Consider the following 26028-nt stretch of genomic DNA (forward strand, 5'->3'; position numbering starts at 1 on the left):
AAAACATTCTTTCAGGTCTAATGAAACATTTCAAATATGATTTTGAAATGATATTTCAAAATTATCCAGTTTGGGTTTTTTTTTTTTTGGGGGGGGGGGAGAGTAGGTGATTCAACTATTCTCTCAGCTGTAGTAAGGACAGCCTGCAGAGTTGCACATGTCTCCCAAGAGAGGGATAAAGTCCAGGGCCTCTACCGGGGTCCATGTGGAAGCAGGGGGGGGGCATGGTATGTGAACTGACCACTACCTGGTACCAAAAAGGGACACTCCTGACTGCCTGCCAGCATTTAACCAGATGACCCCGCTGCCATGGAGAACACACAGGTATAAAGGCAGGTTGATGCAGGTATGACGCAATGCAGTGTGGGAAACTAGCTGGAGAACTGTCAGCTGCACTGTATTTAGGAATTGGTTCACAGGAATCTTAGCGTGAACAAAGTGATTGCAAAGTGGAGTTACTCCTTCTCAAATGAGGATTAGATACTGCAACCTAAGATACCAAATAAATTGCTCTGAGGACAGGTTTCATGTGGACAAAAGGCATTGTCAGGTGAACTGATGACCGTTAATGCCTGTGGGCAAGCTGAAAGAGTAACTGGGAAGTGTTTCACACTAGAACCTGTGCTCCACGTGCCAGGCTCAGCTGGTATGAGGCTGACACACTAGAATATTCCTGATCCCAAGCAATCTGAGCAGCTCTGCTACCTGGCATCAAGCAGATCATTTCCCTGCTTCAGTCCCACTGGTGTCATACCTAGTCTGTTCTAGACTGTCTTTAATCATGGTGACTCAGTCACCTCCCTGTGTGCCTATCCCACTGTCTGCTCCCTCCACTGCTGGGGAATAATTCCCCATCTCTGCCCTTTGCTTTTCCTTTCTGAACTCTGAGCCATTAGTTTAGTATTTTCAGATCATTTGAATAAGGGCTTCCCCTCCTTGTTCTCACCCTGTGAAAACTCCTGTCCTTGCTGTCCCTTGTTCCTTATTCTCCGGTCTCAGAGACTGAGCCTCTTCCAAGCCTCCAGGCCTCATCATTGAATAGTTTCCATTCTTTGAACTTTCTCTCGTTTTTCAATATCCTTCCTATAATGAAGAGACAGAAATACAATATTCCAGTTGAGAATGTATTAAAACCATGTAAACAATCATAAATCCCATCCAATCCCACCTCCACACACACTTACACACTCTGTTTTGTGTCTACCTGTTCACTCCCCAGAATTATGTTGTTGGCTACCCCCATGTCCCAGCAGAGCCTACTTTCTCCTCTTATTCAAACTCTGTCATCATTGGAATACAGGAAATGGCATGTGAGGTAAAGGGCTCTTGCTTATTTAACAATGTCTTTGCTGCTGGGAGAAGAAGGTGCCCTTCATTTTGTCCCTGTGAAGGCCTGGGGAAGGTTATGGGATGTCAGCGTAACCAACACTCACTGATGGATCTCTAGGTCGCATTGAGCTCCAGCTGGTTGGAGGGGACACTGCCTGCTCAGGACGTGTTGAAGTCCAATATGGAAAAACATGGGAGACGGTTTGTGATTCAAACTTAGATTTCAACGCCGCTTCTGTTATCTGCAATGAATTAGGGTGTGGACAGGCTGTAACTACTGTAGGAGCAGCTCACTTTGGAGAAGGACATGATCTGATCTGGAAGGAAGAGTTCCAGTGTGTGGGGAATGAGTCTCTCCTTCAGAAATGCCCCTGGATGTCCCATCCTAATGAAACATGCTCCCATGCTAATGATGTCAGTGTATTGTGCTCAGGTAAGAATACAACCTGATGAACCCGTAACCAACAGTTGGGGCGCTCAGTCTCTTTTCTTCCACATCCATGTATTCCTCCTGTGAACCCACAGCCCAGAAGATTTTACATGTTTCCATGTTGCTCCAAAGGATTCCTGTCTGTTAGAAAGGGTGGCTCCATTCTCTGCCCATGCGGAGCCAAGAAGGGATGGGTAAACCCCATTATCTCTCTCACATTCCTCACAGTATTTCCAGTGTCTCCTATACATACTTTTCTCCTGCTACAAGGATAGGTTTCCAGCAGAGCTCTGAATCCCCTTAGCTTCCATTAGGGGCACATGTTCTCCACTGCTAAGCATTCTCCTCCCTACTCTAGATACATCTGTAAAGGGAGGGATCATGGTCTAGTGGTCAGAGCACAGAACCAGAAATCACAAGACCTGGGCTTTATTTCCAGTTCTGCTGCTGTATTCAGTAATGCCCCTGCCTCAGTTTCTCCACCAGTAAAATAGAGACAACAATGAATTCCCTACCTCAGTGAGTGGCTGTGAGGCTTAACTTCATTAGTGTAAAGTGGTTTCAGGCACTTGAATGCAGAATGGTAGTTTAGGACCAGGTGTTGTTATTTTAAAACTTAACTGGCAGAATTGGAATATGTTTTATGTTTTGCCCTTTAATGGGATTGGTTTTGTCCCACCCATTAATACGGATCCAATTATTAGAGGCAAGCTGAAAGCCCGTTCTGCTGCACGGGTGTAATTCATTAACTCATGTGAAGCAACACTCACTGCTGGAAGAAAATATTAGGCAACAAACGTAGAAAGAATATGTATGAAAAACATGTCCATTTTCCAACTGCAATGTACCCACACGTGTCAGCTGTGGCTCATATCTACTAGCTCAGATATACCCACTCGCTCCCAGTTCTTTGTTAAATTACTTTGCCAAAGTTTGCAAAATTTTGAACTGCACATTCCATTAATATTGAAAGCATATAGGCATTTTCATTCTGAGGCTGACAAATGCTTGACAACTTGAACACCTGATACCTCTGTCTGCATGGAACGTGAAACTTATTACCAAGGTGTGTTTCACCAATCTGAGTCTATCACTGTACCAATACTGTATTTACTGCAAAAGTATGATTTCACCATACTTGTTGTGTATTTTGTGTCTTGCCTAACTGCCTAGGTTGCCATAGTAACAGAGCTTAGCTTGTTGCCATAGCAATAGAGTTAGACTATTAGGGGATAGCTCAGCCACTCTGGCTGGGTTTTAGTGTTGGTTCAATAAAGATGATCCCTGTGTTGCATCTCTCTGTGTTCCTGTGCTGATTTTGCTCTCTGAATACAAACAATTAAAATGGATTCAACATAACAATACGCTGTCTTTGGACTTTTAACTCCCCTCTATTCCTATGCCAATGTGTGTGAGATAACTGCAGGTTGAAATGTCACCCTTTAATGCACACACAAAGCACTCCTTTCCCTGACTGCTCTTGCCTTCTCCTCACCCCTGAAATGGGGGAACTGCCATCCATTCCCTATTACTGTCTTCACCTGGAGCAAGGCTTACCTACCTTCTACAGCTCTGGTACATCTCTGCCTGGGACCCAGCTACACCATTTCCCTTACTCCCCACGTTCTTGTCTCCTGGTGCCAGGGGGCTTGTCTTCTGCCCAGTTCCCAGAAGCACCACTTTCCCAACTTCACCCTCCCCTGCCTCTTGCTGCTCCAGGCTATACATGAAAGCAGGGCTCAATGGTCTTTGTGTGCTTCCAGCCGTGACATGTGGAGCTGGAGTTACGAGATCAGTGCATGCCCAAGCAAACGTGCACAGCTCAAAGATCCTGGCAACACCAACCCTTCCTCTCCCCCAGGCAATAACACCTTTGGCTCAGCAACTGGCAAGGCCAATGAAAAACTAGCCAGACCACTCAAAAACAAGCCAGCTAATATAAGACTGGTGGCTGGGAGAGAAAGATGTCAGCCCCCTGGTGCTCATTACTGCAAATCTCTCTTCTAGTGAGCTTGTAGTGAGAATTAAGCTTTAACCTCTCCGTGTCCTTTCCCTCCTTTTTCTCTTCAGTGGTGTGTTTGGCTCACTTTGGGTCTGATCTAGCAGTGGCAGCTGAGGGCGCTCAGCCCCTCACAAGATCCTCTCAGAGTCTTGTGGGACTGTGCCTTGTATTTTGGAGACCCTCCTTTGCTAAACTCAACACTCGGGAAGGGCCCAGGTTGTCCTCAGGAAAGTTAGCTCTGAGTTAATGAAGTTTTTTGCCATTTAATCCTACTCAAAATCTGCTCTGAAACCCCAGTTCTACCCACAATTTCAGAATAGCTCTAAAACTTGGGGCAGTGAGATAGTCACCAGGGCTTGATTGGTAATTGTCATCAGAAAGCCTCAGATTGACTACTGTTCAAGTTGAGTGCGGCAGTTCACAACTTTTAGTGGTACTGTTTCACAGCCATCAGTGGCAGCCCCAAGCAGCTCTTCGCCAAGGAAAATTATCCCCCTGGAGCTGGTAATAACCACGGAGGCTTCTCTACATGCACTTCAGCTGCATTCACGGCACCAAGTGTAGCTGTACTGAGTGGTGGAGGAATAGGCAGGAGCAGTTTGGGAGAGCTGTGATTGTGATATGAGGAGACCTGGGACTGAGTACCCCCATGTGTGTTATCAAAGGGAAGATGTGCATATGTACCTTGAGGTTCCAATACTTTGCAGTTGTCCTTATTTAATTTAATCTTGTTTCAAACCCATTCCACAACTTGTCAAGGTCATATTGAATTCCAATCCTGTCCTTCAAAGTGCTTGCAAACCCTCCCAGCTCAGTGTCAACTGCAAATTTCATAAGCATACTCTCTACTCCATTATCCAAGTCATTAATGAAAATATTGACTAGTACCAGACCCAGCACTGACCCTTGTGGGACTCCATTAGATACACTTTTCTAGTTTGACAAGAAACCATTGAAACCAACAGTGCATTCACCTTATAGTAATTTCATCTAGACTATATTTCTTTAGTTTGCTTATGAGACTTATGTGGAACTGTATCCAAAGCATAACTAAAATCAAGATAGCTCGCATCTACTACTTCCCCCATCTGCTAGGCTAGTAACACTGTCAAAGAAGGAAATTAGGTTAGAGTGGAATGATTTGTTTTTGACAAACCCATGCTGGCTTTTCCTTATAACCCTATTATCCTCTAGGTGCTTACAAATGGATTGTTTGATAATTTATTCCAGTATTTTTCTATGTATTGAAGCTAAGCTGAATGTGTCCTCTTTATTCCCCTTTAAAGAAAGGTATTATGTTTGCCCTTTTCCAGTCTTCTGGGATTTCACCTGTCCTCTGTGAGTTCTGAAAGATAATTGTTAATGGTTCCAAAATTGTTTCAGCTAGTTACTTAAGTACCTTAGTGTGACAATACGGTCTAGACACCCCAGTGGGAGAACAGAGGGTCTGAAACCCAAAGAATAAGCAGTTGAAACAACTGATTGTATACAGTATTATTGCACTATAAAAGAGTAAGATACAAAAACTGGTGACATGCTGGTTATGGACATCATTGTGTGATGCATATACAGATAGTTAGTAAAGAGTTGTGTGTGTGTGTGATGGAAATATGTTTATGTTTTGGGGACAGACTTGATAAACAAGTTTGTCCTTGACAAAGAAATGTTGTTTTGGCTCTTTGCCCGTGATTCCAATGTAAACTGGACAAGGTAATGCCAGAGACAGTAGAAGTTTCATTACACATGAGTCAACAGGAGGATGGGAAGTCAACAGGTAGTGCCAAACAACATGGGAGAAGAAGTTTATCTGGGGATACACTTCAGACAAACACGTTTCAAAGGTACACTGGAGTATGAAAAGAAGGGCAGAGAACTCCTTAGTTATTCACCATTTAGAGTGCAAAGGGGACAGCACTCTCTCGTTCTGTGAATGCTGGATCCTCCTGCCAGGAGGCCTGAAGTTGCTGACAGCTTGACGTAAGTGAGAAACCTGTTGAGGCAAAGATCATAGCTTGCTAATGTTAAGCCTTAGAGACTGAAAAATGTTGTACTTTGTTTTACTTGTCACCATTTTCTGCTTTTGTTCTCTCTGCTTAGTATCATTTAAATCCATGTTCATTAATAAACTTATTATTTTTACCATAAATCAGCTCAGTGCTGTGTGTTTAAGGTAAAGACTGTGTCTTCAGCTAGGTGAACAAGCTAGTGTATGTCTCTTTGGAGAAAGAGGACTCAATTTTTGTGAGTGTCTAGTGAGAGGGACTGGACCTACTGGGAGACATGCCTGAGGAACTCGGGATCTGAGGATCATGGAATGTTACCGACAAGGCAAGGTTTCGACAGGCAGATTTCCGAGGAGTTTACTGTTAAGGCAAACAGGCTGGTGGGATAAGGAGCTGGCGTACAGCTTAAGCTCCAAGAAAGCTCATTCTTGCTGAGGCAGAGAGGTAAGACAGTGGCTTCTGGCACTAGATGCACAGAGAGCATCACATCTCATCAGGAACTATGACTTGAATACATCTAACTTATCTAAATATTACTTAGCCTGTTCTTTCCATTTTGACTTGCATTTCTTCCATCTTTTTGTTAATATTAGTTGTGCTGAGTATTTGGTCAGCATTACATTTTTTCAGTGAAGACTAAAGTAAAATAGGCATGAAACACCACAGCTTTCATATAATCTCTTATTAGCAGCTCTCCTTCACATTAAGTGGAGGACCTACACGTTCCTTCATCTTTCTCCTGTGGTGAACAGCCAGCTTCACCCTAGTGGGTCTCACACTTCTGCCTCTTATAGTGGTCCAGGAAGTCACCAATTACCCCATCTCCTCAGGCTGAACAAGTCTTTTGTCCCTTCCCCTCAGCCTGCCCCCAGGGAGATACCTTGCTGTGGCTCCCTCCTACCTGCTGGGGCCAAGGATTTTCTCCTTCCCTACTCCTCTGGCTGCAGAGAAGCCCCATCTCCTAGCCTGGGGGAAGCTTCTCCTCCAGCTGCTACAAACTTTCTGACAACTTCCTCCTGCTTTGCTTCCCTGCCTTTAGGGAAGGCAGGGTTTAAGTACACCTGGAGTAGCCCTTCATTGGATCCAGGTGTCTCTAATTGCCCCGCAGTAATCTCTCCTCTGCTTGCAGGAAAAAGGGCTTTTGGCATTCTTGTGTTCACACCTTGGCCCTGGTATGCCCTTTAGTGGCCACCTGGCCTGATATTACCACACTCCCTAATGTAATTATACAAAGTCTTCTTATTCATTTTATGTCCCTTTGTGGATTTAACTCATGTTGGGCCTTAGCCTCTCTGATTTTGTCCCTACATGCTTGTGCTTTCTTTTGTACTCATCCTTAAGAAGTGGTCCACATTTCCACTTTCTGTCAGATTTCTCTTTGATTTTCAGGTTGTTAAAGAGCTCCTGTTGAAGCCATATTGGTCTCTTACTATTCTTTCTCTTTCCTTTGCATTAGGATAGTTTGCAATTGTGCCTTTAATATTGTCTCCTTGAGAAACTGCAACATCTCCTAACCTCCTTTTTTCTGTAAGATCTTCTTCCTATTGGACCTTACCTACAGTTCACTGTGTTTGTTAAAGTCTGGTTTTTTTGAAGTCCATTGTCCTTATTCTGCTGCTGTCTTTCTTTACTTATGTCAGAATAATGAAAGCTATAATTTCATGGTCACTTTCACGCAAGTTGCCTTCCACCTTCAGATTCACTGCCAATTCTTCCCTCTTGGTCAGAATCAAGTCTACTACAATGTCTGTCTCCCTGGTTGTGTCCTCTACTTTCTGGAACAAAAAGTTATCCCTAACACATTCCTAGAACTTATTGGACATTTTGTGTTTTGCCTTATTACTTTTCCAAGAAATGTCTAGGTAGATAAAATCCCCCATTACTATCAGGTCTTCTGTTCTGGATATTTCTTTTTTGTTCTAAAAATGCCACCCTGATTGTGTGATCTCTAGTAGATCCCTATCATGATATCCCCTGTAACCCCCTGCTTTTATCTATACCCAGATTTGCCCAAGGTCAGCTAACAGGCCAGTGCCAGAGCTGGGAATAGTCCCAGTTCAGTGGTTTTTCCAAGAGGCCACATGATTGCTATGTGAACCCTCAGTGCTCCTCCCCATCCTGCATATTTTGTTACACGGTAATGGGGTAATAGTTGTTGTATAGTTGTTATCTGGGCCTGCAAAGATGTAGGACTCCACTAGATTGTAGCACACATGGAAGGGGAGAATTCATGGCTGACATGCCACGTCTCAAACCCCCAACTTCTTCTACTACCCCTCACAATCTCCAAACCCTTCTGTTTTCTCGCCTTCTCCTCCCTCAATCCTTACTCCCTTTCCTGGGCCCCCCAACACTTCTCTTCCCTACCACCAATTCCCATTTGTCTTTCTCCCCATAATAAACACATCCTTGGCTGCAGAATTTGAAGTTGTTTTCTTTTCAAAAACAGTGTCAGCACCTTCTGAATATTCTGCTGTACTCAGATTCTATTTGCCCCCCACAAAAAAACCCCTTTGAGAGAGGTAAATTGGAGCAATATACCTGCTTTTTTGACAGCACTTTTCTTTTCTGGGCTTGAGTTGCACTCACAGTGCAAGGGGTTGTGGCTTGCTGTAAGAACCACACTTTTTCATGAAAGCTATCCACATCTCATAGGCTAACTATCTGGAAAACTACCAGTAAGCTTTCTCACTGCACATGCTCAGTGAAATCCAGAGCCCCCTCATCCCTTCCCCCCATTCAGGGTTCATCTGCAGGGAGGGGAGTCACAGAGCTTCAGCCTCACAGGAGTCGTCTGGTCTTGAGCTTTCAGCCCCATGGGGCGTGCTGGGGATAGGGACTTCTGCCCTGCAGAAGGTGCCAGGGTTCAGGGCTATTGCAAGTTTGAAAATATTTACCGGAGCAGAGCTCTGCAGAGATCCAACTGAATTTAAGCTCAGGTTATGATAACACCACTCTGTAACATGGCATTTGCCCAGTCAGATCCCTCAGTGCTACTGTTTTGATGCAGTGAGCTCCCAACAGCCTAGGACACACCAAACATGACAGGTGAGAACCCAACTTTCGTCACATGATATGTTTGTGCAGTGTCCTGGGTCAGTCCCTCCAGATTCCTGACCAGCACTTTGGAACCACCCAAACGAAGGCTGGCCCCACTCCCAGACAATCCATCCCGGGCGTGACATGGAGCCCAGTGCGGTCCATGCTAGGGCGGAATTTGGAGGCTGCTGTGTGACCCCTCCCACAGGGCAGACATGGGCAATAATGCCTGTACTGTAAGAGCCTGATTATCACATCTGAGCATCCTGAATTAGCAAAGTGCCCAGTATACTAGGAAATAATTATTAATTAATTATCCCAGGTCACTGGGGCTCCTTCATCACATCTCTGGAGATCACTGTGTAAGAGAAATGCCCCTCTAATCTCCCTTCTCCTTATTCTCAGGGTACGGCAGGTACAGGCTGGCAAACGGCAGCACAGGCTGTTCGGGGAGAGTGGAGCTTCGCCATGGAGGCGCCTGGGGAACCCTCTGCGACTCCCAGTGGGATTTACAGGCTGCCCACACCCTCTGCCAGCATCTTGACTGTGGATTCGCCCTGTCGACGCCAGCAGGACAGCTCTTCGGGACAGGAGATGGGCCTGTCTGGAATGGCACGATTGGCTGTGAGAGGAACAAATCCCGCCTGAGGGACTGTCCTGTTACTGCGCTGGGAGCAACTGAGTGTCCCCCTGGGAGCGAAGCCAACGTGGTGTGTTCAGGTGAGCCGCAGTGGGAAAGAAAAGGATTGGGGAACATCTTCTGCCAGTGCGTAAATTGGCCAAGCTCCACTGAGCTCAGTGAGGCTATGCTGATTTACACCAGGTGGGGATCTGGCCCATAAATTGGCATCCTGTCACTGCCCCGGCCAAGTGGACTGGAACTGATCCCTCTATGAAATGCTTGTGGTGCCTTGAGTATGAAATGTACCCAGGAAACCCGATTCTGGGCTCTTGTCCTCCCTTCACACTAAGCAGCATGGATCGAGTATCACTTTGTGTATGTGCTGGCGGAGGAAAGCCCCCCAGAGTAACTGGTAGCATTGAACAACAAGAACAAGCTCTTCCTGTTTCCCACTCCCTCCTTCTCATTGCATTAACACTGATCACCCACCAACTCAGCACCTACTTTCCCTTGTGTTCAGGGTGCCCAGGCGGCAGGTTAGTGAACGGCACCGAGTGTTCCGGGAGAGTGGAGATCCGACATGGAGACACATGGGGAAGCCTCTGTGATTCCCACTGGGATTTGCAAGATGCCAACGTCCTCTGCCATCAGCTGAACTGTGGATACGCTGAGTCGATACAGGGAGGAGCCCGGTTTGGGGAAGGGAGCGGAACTGTATGGAGCGATGCTTTTCACTGTGAAGGGACAGAATCCTGTCTGTGGAATTGTTCTCACAGAGCCCTGGGCAACCCAGCCTGCTCCCCCAGAAACACGACCAGTGTTATTTGCTCAGGTAAATGTAATATATGCATGTATATGTTAGTTACAGTGCAGTGTATTGCCTAGATTAGGATCTTCATGAGTAGTCCCATTGACTAAAATGCTCAAGATAAGTAGGAGTATCAGAATGTTGCTCTCTTTGTTTAAGTTGCCCAGAATGGAGACCCCTCTGGTGTGGTGAGTAGGGTGGTGGGGTAGATCCTCGTGCTATGATAGAATGAACTGGTAAGAATTCTATAAACCTGCTATTAATGCAATACACGTATTCCCTCAAATCCCAGCAGGACTGACTCAGTCCTTCATCAGGTTGAAGCTGGAGTTTCAGAAGCAGCCTATATGTTGCTATATGGACTTTGGGTCCATGACAATCCCATTTCACTCTCTGGAAAAGCAGATGTTTTCCTTCGTGTTTCTAGCCAAAGCATCCCCTGTTTGCCCATGCTAGTTGTCTGCTGGTTTTCTGCAGCACCCATCAGCAGACTTTGCTCATTGTATGTGTGTATATGTTTATAGGCATACACATAAGAACACCAAAACCCACAGAACAAATATAACCGATATAGCCCCCATGGACAGTGAATGGGTGGGAGGAGGGATTAAGTGTGGGAGAGAAGAAAGACGGTGAGGAAGAGGATGATGACAGGATTGGGAGTGGGAGTGGCCCATCAGCCTTCAAGGAACCTTACTAACAGCGACTCAGATCCCTAGAGTACAAGGCCTGCCCAGGACCCCTGTGTAATGGAAAGCCCAGCCAAACAGCTGCAACTTGCAATGGTCAATGGGACAGTCACCATCTCCAGATCTTTTTCTCTGCCCACAGATTGGGGGAAGAGAGGGTGCTGCTCTATGGAAGCCCCAAAAACTGATGGTCACTGATGCTGTGTGTCGGCTTAGCCCCAATCTTTTCCTAGACTCAGCAACAGTTCACACTGGTGTGACAAGTGGGTCAACTGCGCCGAACCCACACTCTTCCAGTATGTCCCACCTATCAGCAAGGGACAAAATTCAGTAACCAAACAGAAGGAACAGGGAGACCAAAAGAGAGTGAAATATTAAAATAAACCCCAAAAAATATTTAAAAATAAAAATTTTAAAAAAGACACCAACATTTTTGTATCTGAAATTTTAGTCACAAAAAGGAAATTTCATTCAAAACAGCAATTGTGACAAGCATTTTTTCATTAGAAAATTTTCAACCAGCTTTCTCCTAACAGCAACTTATCTATATGAGACTCAAACTCCTTCAGCAGGGCCTGAGTGAGGAAGGACATGATTTCTCTCACACGACTTTTTTTACCTCAGGCAATGTCATTCTTTCCTCTCCTCTGTAAACTCTGTTAGCTCCATCTCTTACAGAAACTCCATTAGAACATAAGACTTGCCATACTGGATCAGAACAATGATCCATCTAGCCCAGTATCCTGTCTCTGACAGTGGACAGAGCCAGATGCTTCAGAGGGAATTAACAGAACAGGGCAATTTCAAGTGATTTATCATCTGTTGTGCAGCCTTAGATTCTGGCAGTTGGAGGTTTAAGGAAACCTGAAGCATGAGATTGCATCATTGACCATTTTGGCTAATAGTCTTGGATGAACCTCTCCTCCTTGAACTTAGCTAATTCTTTTTGTGAATGTTCAATTTAATTATAGCATGGTCTCTATTACTGAACAGTTCAGCTATATTCACTTCTTGGACTAGACTCTGTGGTGCATTTAGGACTAAAACAAGATTTGCCCCTCCCCTTGTGGGTTCTAGGACTGGCAGCTCCAAGAAGCAGTCAATAATGATGTCTAGAAACTTTCTTTCTGCATCCCATCCTGAGGTGACATTTGCCCAGTAAATACGGGGATAGTTGAAATCCCCCATTATTATTGAGTTATCTATTATATAGCCTTTCTAATCTCTTGAAATATTTCACAGTCACCATCACCATCCTGGTCAGGTGGTCAGTAGTATATTCCTGCTTCTGTGCTCTTATTATTCAGGCATGGAATTTCTACTCCTAGACATTCTATGGTACAGTTTGATTAATTTTAGATTTTTACTATATTCAACTCTGTTAGAAATAACCAAACAGGTTGTCCTGGGGATGGACTGGGGAGACAGAACCTTTTATTGCCTGCTCGTTCCACCTGGACGCCACGAATGAGCAACGAGGGAGTAACTTTACAATTCTTTTATCCATACCAGTATGTAACTGTATACATTTCCAGCCACTCCCCATAGACCCTTATTTGGTTACATTGACACCTATAAAATGAATATTAACAACTACATAATGAATATAATTATACCCGCCCCTGTTTGTGGTTTACAGGATTACCATACAGAGGTCAGGCACATCACCTTAAAACCTATACATTTTACACTAACATTCTTTGAAGTAAAGGCATGCCAGGGGAGAAGGAAAATAATGTTTTCTACCCACCAAAGCCTTATGCAGGAATGGTGATAATGATTTTATTAGCCTTATTTTTAGCACATATGGCCAGGAAGGGAGGAAAAGAAGAGAGATAACAGACTCTAACTAAAATTCACACCAATTAGCAGAAACTAGGTTTGCCCGTGCCTTGAACCCATTCCCGGTAGTTTAGGCCTAACTACTTATCCAGCTTTTAACTCTTTACTCTCCTACAAACTCTTTGCTTTCTTTTGCACATAGTGCCACTCCCCCCACCCAGCATGATCTACTCTGTCATTCCTATATATTTTGTATCCTGGAATTACCATGTCATTATCATTATTCCACCAAGTTTCTGTGATGCCTCTTATAACAATATATTCATTTAACACCAGGCACTCAAGTTTATCCATTTTAGTATTTAGACTTTTAGCATTTGTATACAAACTCTTATAAAATTTGTCACCTTTTTACTGTCTGCCATTATGTGATGCAATTGAATGAGCCTCTTTTTAATTTGACTGTTTCTCTTCAGTTCCTACGTGTACTTTATCAACTTCTGTCTATTGTGTTGTTTCCCCAGATTATTGGGTGGGGGCTCAAGCAGGTAATATTACGTATATTACGTATATTACGTATATATTATGTATATTACGTATTTGTGGCTCTCTGAAATGAAATGCTTATCTATTATTGTGTATGACCATTTTTCCAATTGTCAAATTTTACAAAATTCCCTCAAGAGGTCATTTTACTAAGAACCAATCCTTAATTCCATCACAGTTAATACTTCCACTGTGTTCTATTATTAAGTCAGAGGTAGTATATGGAAATTGAAGTTATAACAAACAGTATGAATGTCTCTGACTGTCCCTCTTAATCAGAGCCCCAGTTCCCAAAACCAACAGAATAGAATCAGAGTCCTATTTCTTTATCCCAAGCTGTAGTAATCTGGCAACCAGCCTGCTTTAAACACTCTAATTTTTCAAAGAAAATACTTTGGGCACCCAGGTCATATTACTTTTCCTGAGATGTGTGCAATAGTAAAATGTGATAGTTGAAGTCTCCATCCTAGTTTCTGGAGTCTAGGTGGTAACACAGAAAATTTACTATAATTGGACATGTGACTTAGGGCTTTAAGATCAGTCATTCACATCTACAAACATACATATGAAATAAAAGGCTCTGTTACCCATGCTTGGCCAGGAACTTCCCTTTCAATTTGAGAATAACATCTTTCAGTGTTTTTAATTTCACTCCTATCTGATACTTTTTTCTGTTCAGTCCTCACTTGTGAAATATTCCACAGGTTCCCTGAAAGGAATGCAGTTGTCCTACATTTGTTGGTCTTGGTGCTTTAAGAACAGCTTCCACCATCTTAGTAACAGCTGATTGTATTAAACCTGATCCAAAGTGTCACAACATTTTGTATTTCATTTCATTCTAAAACAACATTTAATTTTACTGGGCTTCAAGCCCCTGTCTGATCAAAAATTTCCTTCAGTCTTTCCTGCAGCTAGTCCTCATTATTAGCACAGATAACCATGACATCCATCTACCAAACACCTCCAGGTAAACAACTACACAGTCCTGAATCCTTTTGATAGGCCTCAGGAGCACTGGAAGTTCCTAAATGAATTTTAAAGACTCTAACAGACATGGCAAATTAAAATGTCAGATTCCTGGATTCAGGTCATTTCACAATTTGCCAGACATCTTCCCAGCATCAAGTTTAACAAAAACTTTTCAGTGATTCATGGCATGAAGAATATTTATCTTTTGTAAGTACAGGGCGATGCTTTCTAAACACAGCTTTGTTGACTTCTCTTAGATCTGGTCTTTTCAAAGTCTGATATCTCCATTATCCTTTTTTGGCACCATCAAAAAATTTGACACCCATTCTGTCCCCTTCCTAATCATCCTCTCCTCTAGCACCTTTCTAGTTCTTGGTTCACAACTTCTACCATGACACACAGAATGCTTCGCAATCTTGGAGTTTCTGCTGTAACTGTGTCCTTTTGACAACATCCTTTAATTTGTCTGAGGCCTTTCAATAAAGAATTGTATTCTCAGACAAGTCTATTGACCTGTTTTCTGGAATTTACTGTTTAAGTTACTCAATCTCCCCACTGCAATATGTCATAATGACAGCTGTTTTTTTACCTAATAGGGCTTTGGTAGTCCCTTCAATAACATTTATGTTGTCTCACATACTATATGTTTCCCACCTAATCTGTGCTCTGAAATATCCCATAAAATGAATAGGTGCTGTCTGATCATAGGGGAAAACAATTGTTTCTTAATGGGCATTTTAAGTGAAAATAGTTTTAAGTAACAGGTACAACTAATTAAGGTGATTTTATTAGCAGAATCACTTACAATTTCCAACTGTTGCCCATTAACAGTCACATCCCACTGTAACATACCCAGGGTACAGTCCAGACTAATGAGTAGCTGTGTCGCCCCTGCCCTCTAACCTGGTGTCGCCTTTACAGTGCTTTGCTGCTGTAGCTTTCAGTCAGGACTGCTCACAAACAGCCTTCAGCATGCCAGTCACTCCCAGCCCTGTCTCTGTGTGTGCTGCAGCCAGCCAGACAGACACACCTGGGCTCTTACCAGCCTCAGTTATAGTGCACGGTGACTCCAACATACTCCTGACCTAGATTTTTCCCTAGAAATGTATGCCCTGTACCGCCCAGCCCTCTCTTGGACAATACCAGATGATATAAAGCCCATCATTTTAATAGAAATAATATGCACGAATCTTGTTATCCCAAATGGAGTTTCCCAAACATTTCCATTCAAACCCACTGGATTAGATCCCATGATAAAGCAAACGTATTAACTAGAAAGAGAGTGATAAGTGAATACAAGTAATGAGGCATAACAGTCAGAACTGGTTACAAGAAAAATAAAAATAAAACACAGCTGGTGTCAAACTTAACAAACTATGTCAAATTCAAAGCCAAGTTTTTCTCACCACATGCTGTCAGCAGTCCTACTGGCCAAACTTCTTAGGTCAGGACCCTTTCTTCTGTTTATTGGCTGCTTCCTTTATTCCTTCTGGTGCTGTGAATCAATGGGAAAAGAGAGTGAAACAGGAGGAGGGGGGCCTTGGAGTGCCTGTCATCATTTTATAGTGTCAGTCTCCCTCTTGCAAAACATTTCCAGCTGAGACCCAGGAGATTGAAAGTCTACAGGAATGGATGTTTCCTGCTGTTTTTCCTCACCTGTTTGAGGTTTCTTTGTCTCCCCTTCCTGCTTGATGATGCTGTTTACTGCTTAAATGAAAATTAAGCTGAGCTTACATTCCTTTGTTTGAAACAGATCTGTTTGCCAACCTCAGTTTAGAACATGTTAAGAGCACCGTACAGTGGAATCATAACTTCACATACAATGTTGCCACACATTTTATCACGACAATGTTGACCAGCAAATTATGAGGTTTCAGATGATATCTTACAAGACATACTTTGCACAAAGATTATTACAACACTGTGCAGGGTATGGACACAGGGGTACATTTCATCACACCTTCCTACATCAGAGCTCATAAAATAAGCTCCTCTGCCTCTGACTCAATGCTATAAGAGAGCTCACAATTTCCCACGTCAGTCTTGGGGCTCTTTTACTTAAGAGTTTCATTTTCTTCCTTTCTGCAAGCGTTAACATGGTGTCCCACTATTTATTTTTTTACTGTACATAAGTTACCATTCCTTTTCACACATTTATCTTGTGAATGCATAGACTGGCCACAATAATAACAAATACCATTATAATTTACAGTGTATTTTTTGAATATGCTGAAGATTTATTTTATTTATTGAAACAATTGTTAGCTGTGAGCCTGCACTGTGTAAATTCTCTGATCTGCACACAGAAGAAAGAATTCTAGATTCTGTCTGCATTGACTCATACAGTCCTGCCATTGCCACTACCATTTTCTATGTTTAAACTCAACTGTTGCTAACATTTTTCTTGTAATGTTTTGCGAGCAACTCCAGGTGAGTTGATCTCTAATTACATCTGATTGAAATGTGTCAAAAATCACAAGACTGAGTTAATTCCCTCAATACATATACATAAGGGTAGATGGATTTGAGAGCCATTTGCATTCTCTGCCTGAATTTTCACAGTTCAAATACTAGATTTGATATGGAGTAACAGAACCATCTAAAGGCACCTTTACCTGTTCAAATGTACTTTTTCCTCCATATCTCTTTCTCTCTCTCTCCAAGCAGAAGTTTGACCTTCAGGCTCCAACCCCGCATTCAGTGTGTCTGTCCCCAGTTCCAGTCCCCAGTCCTCCTTCCAAGAGCTGGTCCAAATTCAACGATCACTCCCAGTTTTTACTTGGTTGGAGACCAGCCTAGTTCTGATTTCTCCTTCCTTAGCAGGCTAGTCCCAATTCTCTTAGCTGAGGTAACTCCCCTGATCTCAAGGTCTTCCCTGCAGGAGTCTTTCCTTACTCTCTACCACAGCTACCTGCGCTTCTCTCTTCTCTCCAGCTTCCTGCTGCACTTTATTGGGGAATCGGCTGTCTTCCATCAGGCCACATCAAACCACGATGTGTGGCACCCTCACTAATCAGAGTTGGCTGTGCCAGGCTTCCAGCCCTTAATAAGCAAACATTATAGGGACCCTCTTAATCCAGTTCCTTCTGTTATTTTGTTAATATAATAATTAAATAAGAGGTGTGAAGCCTTGGACTAACTGCTTGTTTGGCAATACAACTCTTTGGTCAAGAGAAAAGGATTTGTGAAGATATCTGGGTAAATTAGGGCTTGCCATCTTTCCACTGCTCTTGCCTTCTAACCTGATTGCAACAGATCTCTGTGCAGATAATAAGACACAAAAGGACTTTTCTTCTAGGAGATTGCCAGTGGACTACATTAAGCAGATGATAAGGTGAATGAGGATTGGGGATTGCAGGGCCAAGCTTCTGCTTGAGTGAGTGTGGGGTGCGGAGAGAAGGGGTGGATAGAGGGAGCTAGAAAAACTTTGAATTGGGACCCAGCTTTGGGAAGAAGGGCTGGGAACTCCCTACCTAAATAGTGAGAGAGACTGAAGTGGGGTCAGAGGGTTAATATGTAAGGACTAAATAAAGTGGACCCCAGGAGGTGAATGTTTTAATTACCTTTGGACTGACTGAGTTATTAAGGGGTTCTGTAGAGGGGAACAGAGGCAGGGTGCAACAGATTGACCTCTGGCCATTAAGAGGTGCTCAGGAGGCAACCAATCCTTGTTATAGTCCCTACATTCTTTATGATTTTGTGTGTCTCCAACCCACTGCCCCTCCTCTCACCACTGTCTCTCTTGCATTTCCTATTTGTAAGGATAAGATTTTATCATGGAGGTTATGGAAGTCATGGATTCCGTGACTTTCAGAGACCTCCATGATATTTTCTACTTCAGCTTCAGCCCCGTGCCCTGTGGCAGAGACAGGGCTGAAGCTCGTGGCCACCAAGAATGGTGGGGACCCCGCATCTCCCAGCCACCGGCCATGCAGCTCCGAGCCGTTAGACCCTGGAGTTGTTAGTCCCCCTCTCCCTCCAGCAGTCAGCCCTCCCCTTATTTTAAGTAAAAGTCACAGACAGGTCACGGGCTTCCGTGAATTTTTGTTTAATGCCTGCAACCTGTCTGTGACTTTTACCAAAAATAACCATGTCAAAATCTTAACCTGATCTATTAGCCACATACAGTGTCCACAAGATGCCATAGTCAGCTCCTGCCTGGACCACCTCTGCTGGATAGGAGGATGCCCATCCTTGCTGAGGGCAGCCTGGTTTCCATCCCATTGGGAACAGACTCATGTCTACATGCAAAGGTGATAATGAAATGGCAGGCATCTTGGCTGAGATCAGCTGGTGGCTTCTGTCCTGCTGAGGAAAATGAGAGGTAGTGGACATTTTTTTATAGAAGCAAAAATCAGGAGCAAGCCCCAGATTTTCCTGGGACCATGGCAGTTTAAAAAATAAAGCACATAGATTCGTGAGACTCATGATAATGTTGTGTGATTGGGCTGCTCTGAGACTGTCAAGTCATTGTTGCTCTCAGTGCAGATTCCCTGCTGCTGGGCACTGACTGTGCTGGGAATAGCAATGGGGTGGAGCTCAGTGCTCTCTGTAATTCTGCTCTGTCTCTCTTTGAAGGTGCCAATGAGCTCAGGTTGGTGAATGGAAGCAGCCCATGTGCCGGGAGAGTGGAGGTTAAACACCAGGATCAGTGGGGGACGGTGTGTGATGACTACTGGGACATGACAGCTGCTGGGGTTGTCTGTAAGCAGTTGGGATGTGGAGTTGTCCTCAGTTCCCATTTTAATGGTCATTTTGGACAAGGATCTGGACAGATATGGCTGGATAACACTGTCTGTGGTGGTAATGAGTCTGCTCTCTGGGAATGCGATCACAACAGATGGGGTAACCATAACTGCGACCACATAGAAGATGTTGGAGTGAGCTGTTCAGGTAAGGAATCGGCCAACTCAGTCCTAAAGACAAATCCTTTGAGAGAAAAGGGCTTGAACTCAGGGGGCATCATGGGCCTGTGACCCTATTGAGAAATGAATAAAAACTCGAGTAAGTTCAGGCTGGCCAGAACTTTCCTGATTCACCACTCCCTCTCTTCAGGTAGGCTGAGGCCTGGTCCAGGAAGAAGGAGGCCTCCGGTCCCCGCCAATCCAGCACAGATCTCTGTATGTGTGGATGACTGCCACCAAATAGTCACCTGACACAGCCTTTGCTCTGGGCCATGCGGGGGGGGGATGCCATACAAGGCCCCTCTCCTCCAGTAAGGGGAGGATCAGTGGCAGGCTGGAGTCCCCATCCACTCTATCCCCTGACCCTCCCCAAAGAGCTTTAGGGCAGCAGCATCAAAAACAATGTGCCTTGCCAGGTTAAAGAGCAAGAGTAACAGTACTAACCCACAGCTGCTGCATGGGGGATAGCATAAGTGGTTTCTGTGGAGAAGGGAGGTCCCTTATGGTCCAACCATAGAAGACCCTTGAAAACAAGAAGTTCTTTAAACATAGTTTGCTTTGATCAATTTCTGTCACCGGAGCAAGGATTCTTTCAGAACCCTATCTCATTCCAAATGCATCTTCACATTGAATTAGATGGAGTTTTTAAAAAATGATTAGTACAGCTCAATATTGTTACATATGCAGATGCAGTGATGGTAAAGCACTGGGAGATCATTCCTAAAACCATCTTTATCATTACTAAAATATTGGTGCACATGAGCAAAATACATTTCTAAGCCCTTATAACTCAGCCAAATCCAGGTGGGTTGCCACCCTATTTAGCAACTATCTTCTTTCCTAATTTGAGGTTTCTATCCTGTTCCACTAAGATATTAGAGCTGTTCAACAAACTCAAAAGTGTCCTTATTTCACTGCTGTCTTTCTCAAAAGTGATTGGAATACCTTGCTCCATTTTTTCAAAAGATTCACACCGGACAGAGACCAGACCTGGAAAATTTCAGGCCGAAAGGTGGAAATTTGACAAAGCTATAAGCAACAGAAAAAGTGGTTTAGGATGGAAATCTTTAGGCAACATTGACTGTAACTAGAGCCACAAGTTACATACACTTCTAAGAATGGCAATGACTGCTCCTCCAGCAGTAAACTCTACACACCTATACAGCCGTTCCTTCACAGAAAAGCAGGAACTACCATAACAGAGAAAGGGCTCCTACCTGTTTGAAAGTATCTTATTGTTAGTTCAGAAAGTAAACTTAATTTTAATCAAGTGTGAGGGAGATTATGCAATGTCAATGAAATTAACACTGATGGATTTACTGATGGTCTAGGACACATTGAGCCCCAGCTGACTGGAGGGAACACTGCCTGCTCAGGACGGATTGAAATACAAGATGGAAAAACATGGACCACAGTCTGTGATTCACACTTGGACTTCAAAGCCGCCAGTGTTATCTGTAATGAATTAGAATGTGGAACAGTTGTGTCCACCCCTGGAGGAGCTCACTTCAGTGAAGGATATGGGCCAATCTGGTCTGAGAAGTTCCATTGCCTGGGGAATGAATCACACCTTCTGTACTGTCCCAGAACATTGTATCCTAATGAGACATGTCCACACTCTAGTGATGCCAGCATCGTATGCTCAGGTAAGAATTCAAAGCAATGGCTTTAAAGTATCTACAACTTGTGTCCTACAGCTGGGGTTCTCAGCCTCGCTACACACATGACCATGTACATCCACATTTTTCCCCCATGAATCCACATTCCAGAAGCCTTTGCACTAGTGATTCCAATGATACTTCCAAATGTTCCTGATTGCTAGGAGGGATGACTCCATTCTCTCTTCTTCCCCAGCGCTCTGTTTGCCAAGAGAGGATCAAGAAGAGCGTATTGTCTCTATCCCTGGTCCTTCTGTTTGAAGTGGAACAGTTCTGCTCTCCTCTTCCCCAATGAGCGTGGTGTTCCAGTAGCACTCTCTCTCTTCCTGTCCCCAGTTCTGCCAGAAGGTGCATGTTATTCAGTGCTGCTTGGATGCTAAGCAGGCTTGGGTGTTATTCAGTGCTGCTATATTTATAAAGGGAGTGGTGTAGTGTAAAGGTCAAAACAGAGAACCAAGAATTGGGAGACCTGATTCTATTTCCAGCTCTGACACTGACTCTGTCACTGAATCTTTGTTGCAGTTTCCTCATATGTAAAATTGGGATAATAACTCTTCCCCCTATCCCCTCCCACATTCACCCCATTGTGAGGTTTAATCCATTAACTTTTGTAAAGGGCTTTGAAATCCTTGGATGTAAGGTACCACAGAAGCACAAAGTATTATTATTTCAAAAACTTGCATTAAAGAGTTGCTAGTCACAGTCCCCTTTATCTGCTACTGCCCTGTAATTGTCTGAACTAACCATTGATACTGATTTGAATGTTATGAATATTTGTGTACAAAAAGCCTAAAATGATAGGATTTTGCATGCAAAAGTGCAGGAAATGCTAATATTAAGGCTGCTCATGCAATCTCAACTCTGCCACCTTATGCTTTACCATATAATCTTTAATCACTTGTTCACATGCGATTATTTCCTGTGTTATTTTGACTCCTCCAATGTTCATGTTATTCCTTTCTCTCATACCTGGGTGCTTTATAAACTTGCCTGGTTCCTATATCTTGCCCAGTATTATTATTGTTATTTAACAGTTATGTTGCAGTTGTGTCTAGAAGTCTCAACCAGGTCGAGGCCCCATTGTGCTAGGTACTACTCAAACATATCCATGCCCCAAACAGCTCAGAGTCTAACCCAGACATAACGGGGATGACACAAACAAACTGGTCAAGCTGGGGGTGGGAGGAGACAGGGTAATGATAACAGTGTGTGTGCAATTCTTAGCAATTATGCATAGGCTGTGGAGCCAGGGGGACCACCTGGGCCATTGTCTGACCACATTTTGGCCAGGCCAAACCTGAGAGGTGCTGTGACCCTGTTCACCAAGTTGCAATGCCATTCACTCACATTTGGAGGGTGTGGGTATAGGGGCTTATGGGCCAGCCTACTGGGAGCTGAGGGGCATCAGTGAGGGAACGAGAAGGGTCAGATGCAGGAGGGAAGCAAATCTGTGTTCTCTCCGCCCCCCCCCCCCCCCATACACACTTTAAATGGCATTCTGTAGCCTCTGTTACAGGGGAGTAATGACAACTTACCAGTTGCCTAACATTCTCAGGTTGCTCTATGAATTATGAAAGAGGTAAGTTTTGAGGAGGGACTTGAAGGAGGGTTAGATGGTGGCTTTATGGCTTTTAACTGGGAGTTCTTCCTACGCTTGGGAATAAAGTGCAAAGATGCCTAAGGGAGAAGCAAGCAATAAAGGCTGCATCCAGTGGCAGAGCAAAGCTCAGAGTGAACAGCTTGATAAGTAGAGCTGAGCAAATAATTGATTTTTTTCAGTTCAGAGGCCAAAAATATACACCTGGAAACCAAACAAAATGAAATGAAAAAGATTGTTTGGATCACATGAACCAAAATAATTATTTTTCAGTTTTTCATTTAGTTTCATTTTTGGATTTTTTTCACCCTTTTTGTGGGGTTTTTAAAATGAATGTAGCTAAAATTCTTAACAAAATGTCATTTTGAAATAAGAAATCAAAACATTTCATTTCAAAATAGTTAAAATGAATCATTTGTACATTTTCAAATTTTTTTTTGGCTGAAATTATTCATCAAATTCAAGTCAGCAAAATTCTGTACAGACAGGGAGGTGAGGGTCTGAAGAGTGAGTCAAAGCTGGCAAAAATGTGGCTGGGATTGCAGGTGTGGGAATCAATCCTGGTAGAGACGTAGAGTTGCTTGGCTAAGAAAAAGGCAGATTTGAAGGAGTAGAGAATGAATGGGTAATGCAGGAAGTCAACCTGGTCAAACGATTTCCCCCAGAGATGTTCTGCTCTGCTGTAGGACAGGACAGTAGGAGTGTTGGCGATGAGCCAGGCAGGCTGGACCTTGCAGTGGGAAACTGTGGGAAAGGGTTGGTTTTGACTAATTTTCTTTTTTTAAAACCATTTAAAAATACATAAATCAAAACTAAACATTTAGAAATTATGGAAACAAATGTTTCAATTGACCTGATTCCCCCCAAAAAAAGGAATGGATTTTCAGTTTGTGAACATTTTTGAAATTTCAGCATTTCATCGAAGTTCAGTATGGGAAACATTTTTACACAACAGGAAAACTATTTCCCTCAAAGCTCTAGTCAAATGGGCCATTAACATGGAAGGTAAAGTCGCCAGGAGTAAGTGTGGAAGATTGTGACAAGAGAAAGAGAGATATCCAGGAGTCAAAACCACAGAGGAAGGCTAATGGGGAGAAGCTGGCTGGGAAGTAGTTGACAATAACATAGAGAGAGGAGAGAAAAATAGGATGGAGAAAGAGTGAGAGAAGGGGAAAGGAGATGGTTGTAGATGGCTGTGATCTTTTTAGGGGTGCAGTGGGCATTCTAGAGTGAGCAAGAGGAGGAAGGAAGTGTTGGATGTGAGGTTAGGAATGATGGCATGAGAGGGGCAGAGGTGGTGATGGGGATGGGTGTGGAAGGTGAAGGAACAGGGATGAAGGGGGTGCAGAGCTGGAGGAAGAGGAATGTGTGGGATCTGGATGGGAAGAGGATGGAGATCAGGATGGGAGAGAAGCAGGTAGAGATGGTGGGACCTGTGGAGGGGAGAGGTAATACAAAGTGGAAATGGAGCCACTGGGAGTGGGTTTAAAGGGTTGCGGGAGGAAGAGGGCAGATCTTTGATGCACAAGAAGGTGTGATAAGAGCCATGGGCAAGTGAGAGATGAACATGGTTAGTAAATAAGTGAACAGCGAAAAGATAAATGGAATCCAATTAAATCTGTAGCAGTGAATAAATAAGCAATGAGTTGTGAGGTGACTTAGTTAGCAGTGGTTAATTATTCCCATTATAATTTTTCTTCAACTGAAAATGCAGTTTCCTCAAAATCAAAATTTTCCATGGGTAATTTCCAATGTTTCTAAAAATTTTCAATTTTTTATTTGGAAAATGGAAATAAATATTTCATTTTGGGTGGCCTCAACCCTACTGGGAATATTTCAGATTGTAGAACTGACCCGAAATGTCTTGTTTCCTGTCAGTTCAACATTAAGCTTCATTTCCCTGTTGTTGCCCATTGCCTCATGGGAGTTGTAGTTCGTGCTCCTGTTGTCTTCTATGAGCTCCCTGGCCAAGTTTAACGAAGTTTAATGTTGAACCGACTCAAAATAAAACACTCTGGGTCAGTTCAACAAACTGCAAGGAAACATTTCAATTTGAGAATGTTTTGTCACTTCCAAATTGAAATTTTTGAGGAATTTTGTCGCATGAAAAATTTCCACATTTTGACCTGATGCAGGATGGAAAAAAGAAAGAAGTTTAGCTATCAGAGCTTACCGGAGGACAGACATTCTGATTTTCACTCAGCTCTAGTTATTTCTCTGGACAATCGTGTGATCACTGAAGATGCAGAGAATAGTCAGGCAACTGGGTCAGTAGCAGCTTATGTGCAGTCAGAGTACTTATCCTGAGAAGCTCAAATGGCTGTTCAGAAGGTGTTGAAGGATTTAACTGCCAGAGTCAGGGGAAGATGGCAGCAGCTCTGCAGGGCTTCGGAGCAGCAAGAGAAGGCGTGAGGTGAGGAGGGTGAGGTCAGTTACTGGGTCAGGGACCAGGCTGTTAATATGGTAGTGTGACAGAAGAGACACAGGTGACACAGGAGAAGGGGTAGTCAGTGGGAGAAAAGGAAAGTTAGACAGTGCAGCTCTGGAGAAAAAGCAAAAGTGAAGTGACAGCAGCAACAGGATGAAACTGGGCAATGAAGGTTCATTTGCAAACCCCATGTGTTGCCTTGCCCTGGGAGGGAGGAGGAAGACGGTGGTCAGGATCAGGCTTTTAGGAAGATATGCAGCTGAGGGGTGCACACAAGGGTCCAGTGGCTAATTGGTCCTCCTGTTTCTCATTTAATTTTGTAGCCTTTGTTGGTGTCCTGAATTTTCTACTTATATACAGCCCCGCCCCCAAAACACACGGTGTTAAAAGAATTTTACTTAGGTTACAAAATGGAGCATTTGAAAGTTAGGAAATACCAGAATTAATGGGACCTGTGCAACCCCCCTGTGTGTGTAGATTACGCTACAGTCTTTAATTACATGATCACGTACTTTTATGTTCACAGGAAGCCATTCTATCCTCTAATCCCCCTTCTCCTTATTCTCAGGGTACGGCGGGTACAGGCTGGCAAACGGCAGCACAGGCTGTTCGGGGAGAGTGGAGCTTCGCCATGGAGGCGCCTGGGGAACCCTCTGCGACTCCCAGTGGGATTTACAGGCTGCCCACGCCCTCTGCCAGCAGCTTGACTGTGGATTCGCCCTGTCGACGCCAGCAGGGAAGCTCTTCGGGACAGGAGATGGGCCTGTCTGGAATGGCACGACTGGCTGTGAGAGGAACAAATCCCGCCTGAGGGACTGTCCTGTTACTGCTCTGGGAGCAACTGAGTGTCCCCCCGGGAGTGAAGCCAACGTGGTGTGTTCAGGTGAGCAGCCTCATAAAACAACGGAATATTTACCCACGTTTAAAAACAGAAGGTGTTTCCTGCACTGTCACCACAGCAGCCGAAATCACTGATCCCTCTGAAATGATTTTGGTGTCTTGAGTGTGAAATGCACCAAGCAAACCAAATTCTAGTCTCATCTCCTCTTCTCCTATAAGGGATAGTCTGTGCATGTTCAGCAGATGCTTGCATTGGGTGTGGTGCGGTGCTGACTGCCCGGGGAACGCTCAAGGCATTGTGCCGCAAAGGGGCAGAACACCTCCTAGAGTTCCCCCAGTACACCAGCGGCAGTGGAATGCAACCTACTTCTCCTCATTAAGG

General features: G+C 43.9%; 1 protein-coding gene and 1 long non-coding RNA gene across 2 annotated transcripts; one reads left to right on the plus strand and one right to left on the minus strand.

Annotated features, from left to right (window-relative positions):
* Positions 1-1219: 1219 nt before the first annotated feature.
* On the plus strand, positions 1220-25689 carry LOC137161021 (scavenger receptor cysteine-rich type 1 protein M130-like; the record flags this gene model as incomplete). Its single annotated transcript, XM_067560027.1, has 6 exons — positions 1220-1310; positions 1448-1762; positions 9209-9523; positions 9946-10257; positions 18798-19112; positions 25375-25689. Coding segments are annotated over 6 exons (1663 nt in total), but the record flags the coding sequence as incomplete, so codon positions are not given.
* LOC137161022 (uncharacterized) lies at positions 5414-6778 on the minus strand. The gene is made up of 2 exons (XR_010922032.1): positions 6645-6778; positions 5414-5751 (listed from the first exon to the last, which is right to left on the minus strand). It is a non-coding gene; the product is annotated as an uncharacterized lncRNA (long non-coding RNA).
* Positions 25690-26028: the final 339 nt, after the last annotated feature.

The sequence above is a fragment of the Emydura macquarii genome, unplaced genomic scaffold (genome assembly GCF_026122565.2).
Source record: "Emydura macquarii macquarii isolate MOO-44397 ecotype Brisbane River unplaced genomic scaffold, CSIRO-AGI_Emac_v2 contig_2234, whole genome shotgun sequence".
Lineage (NCBI taxonomy): Eukaryota > Metazoa > Chordata > Testudines > Chelidae > Emydura > Emydura macquarii.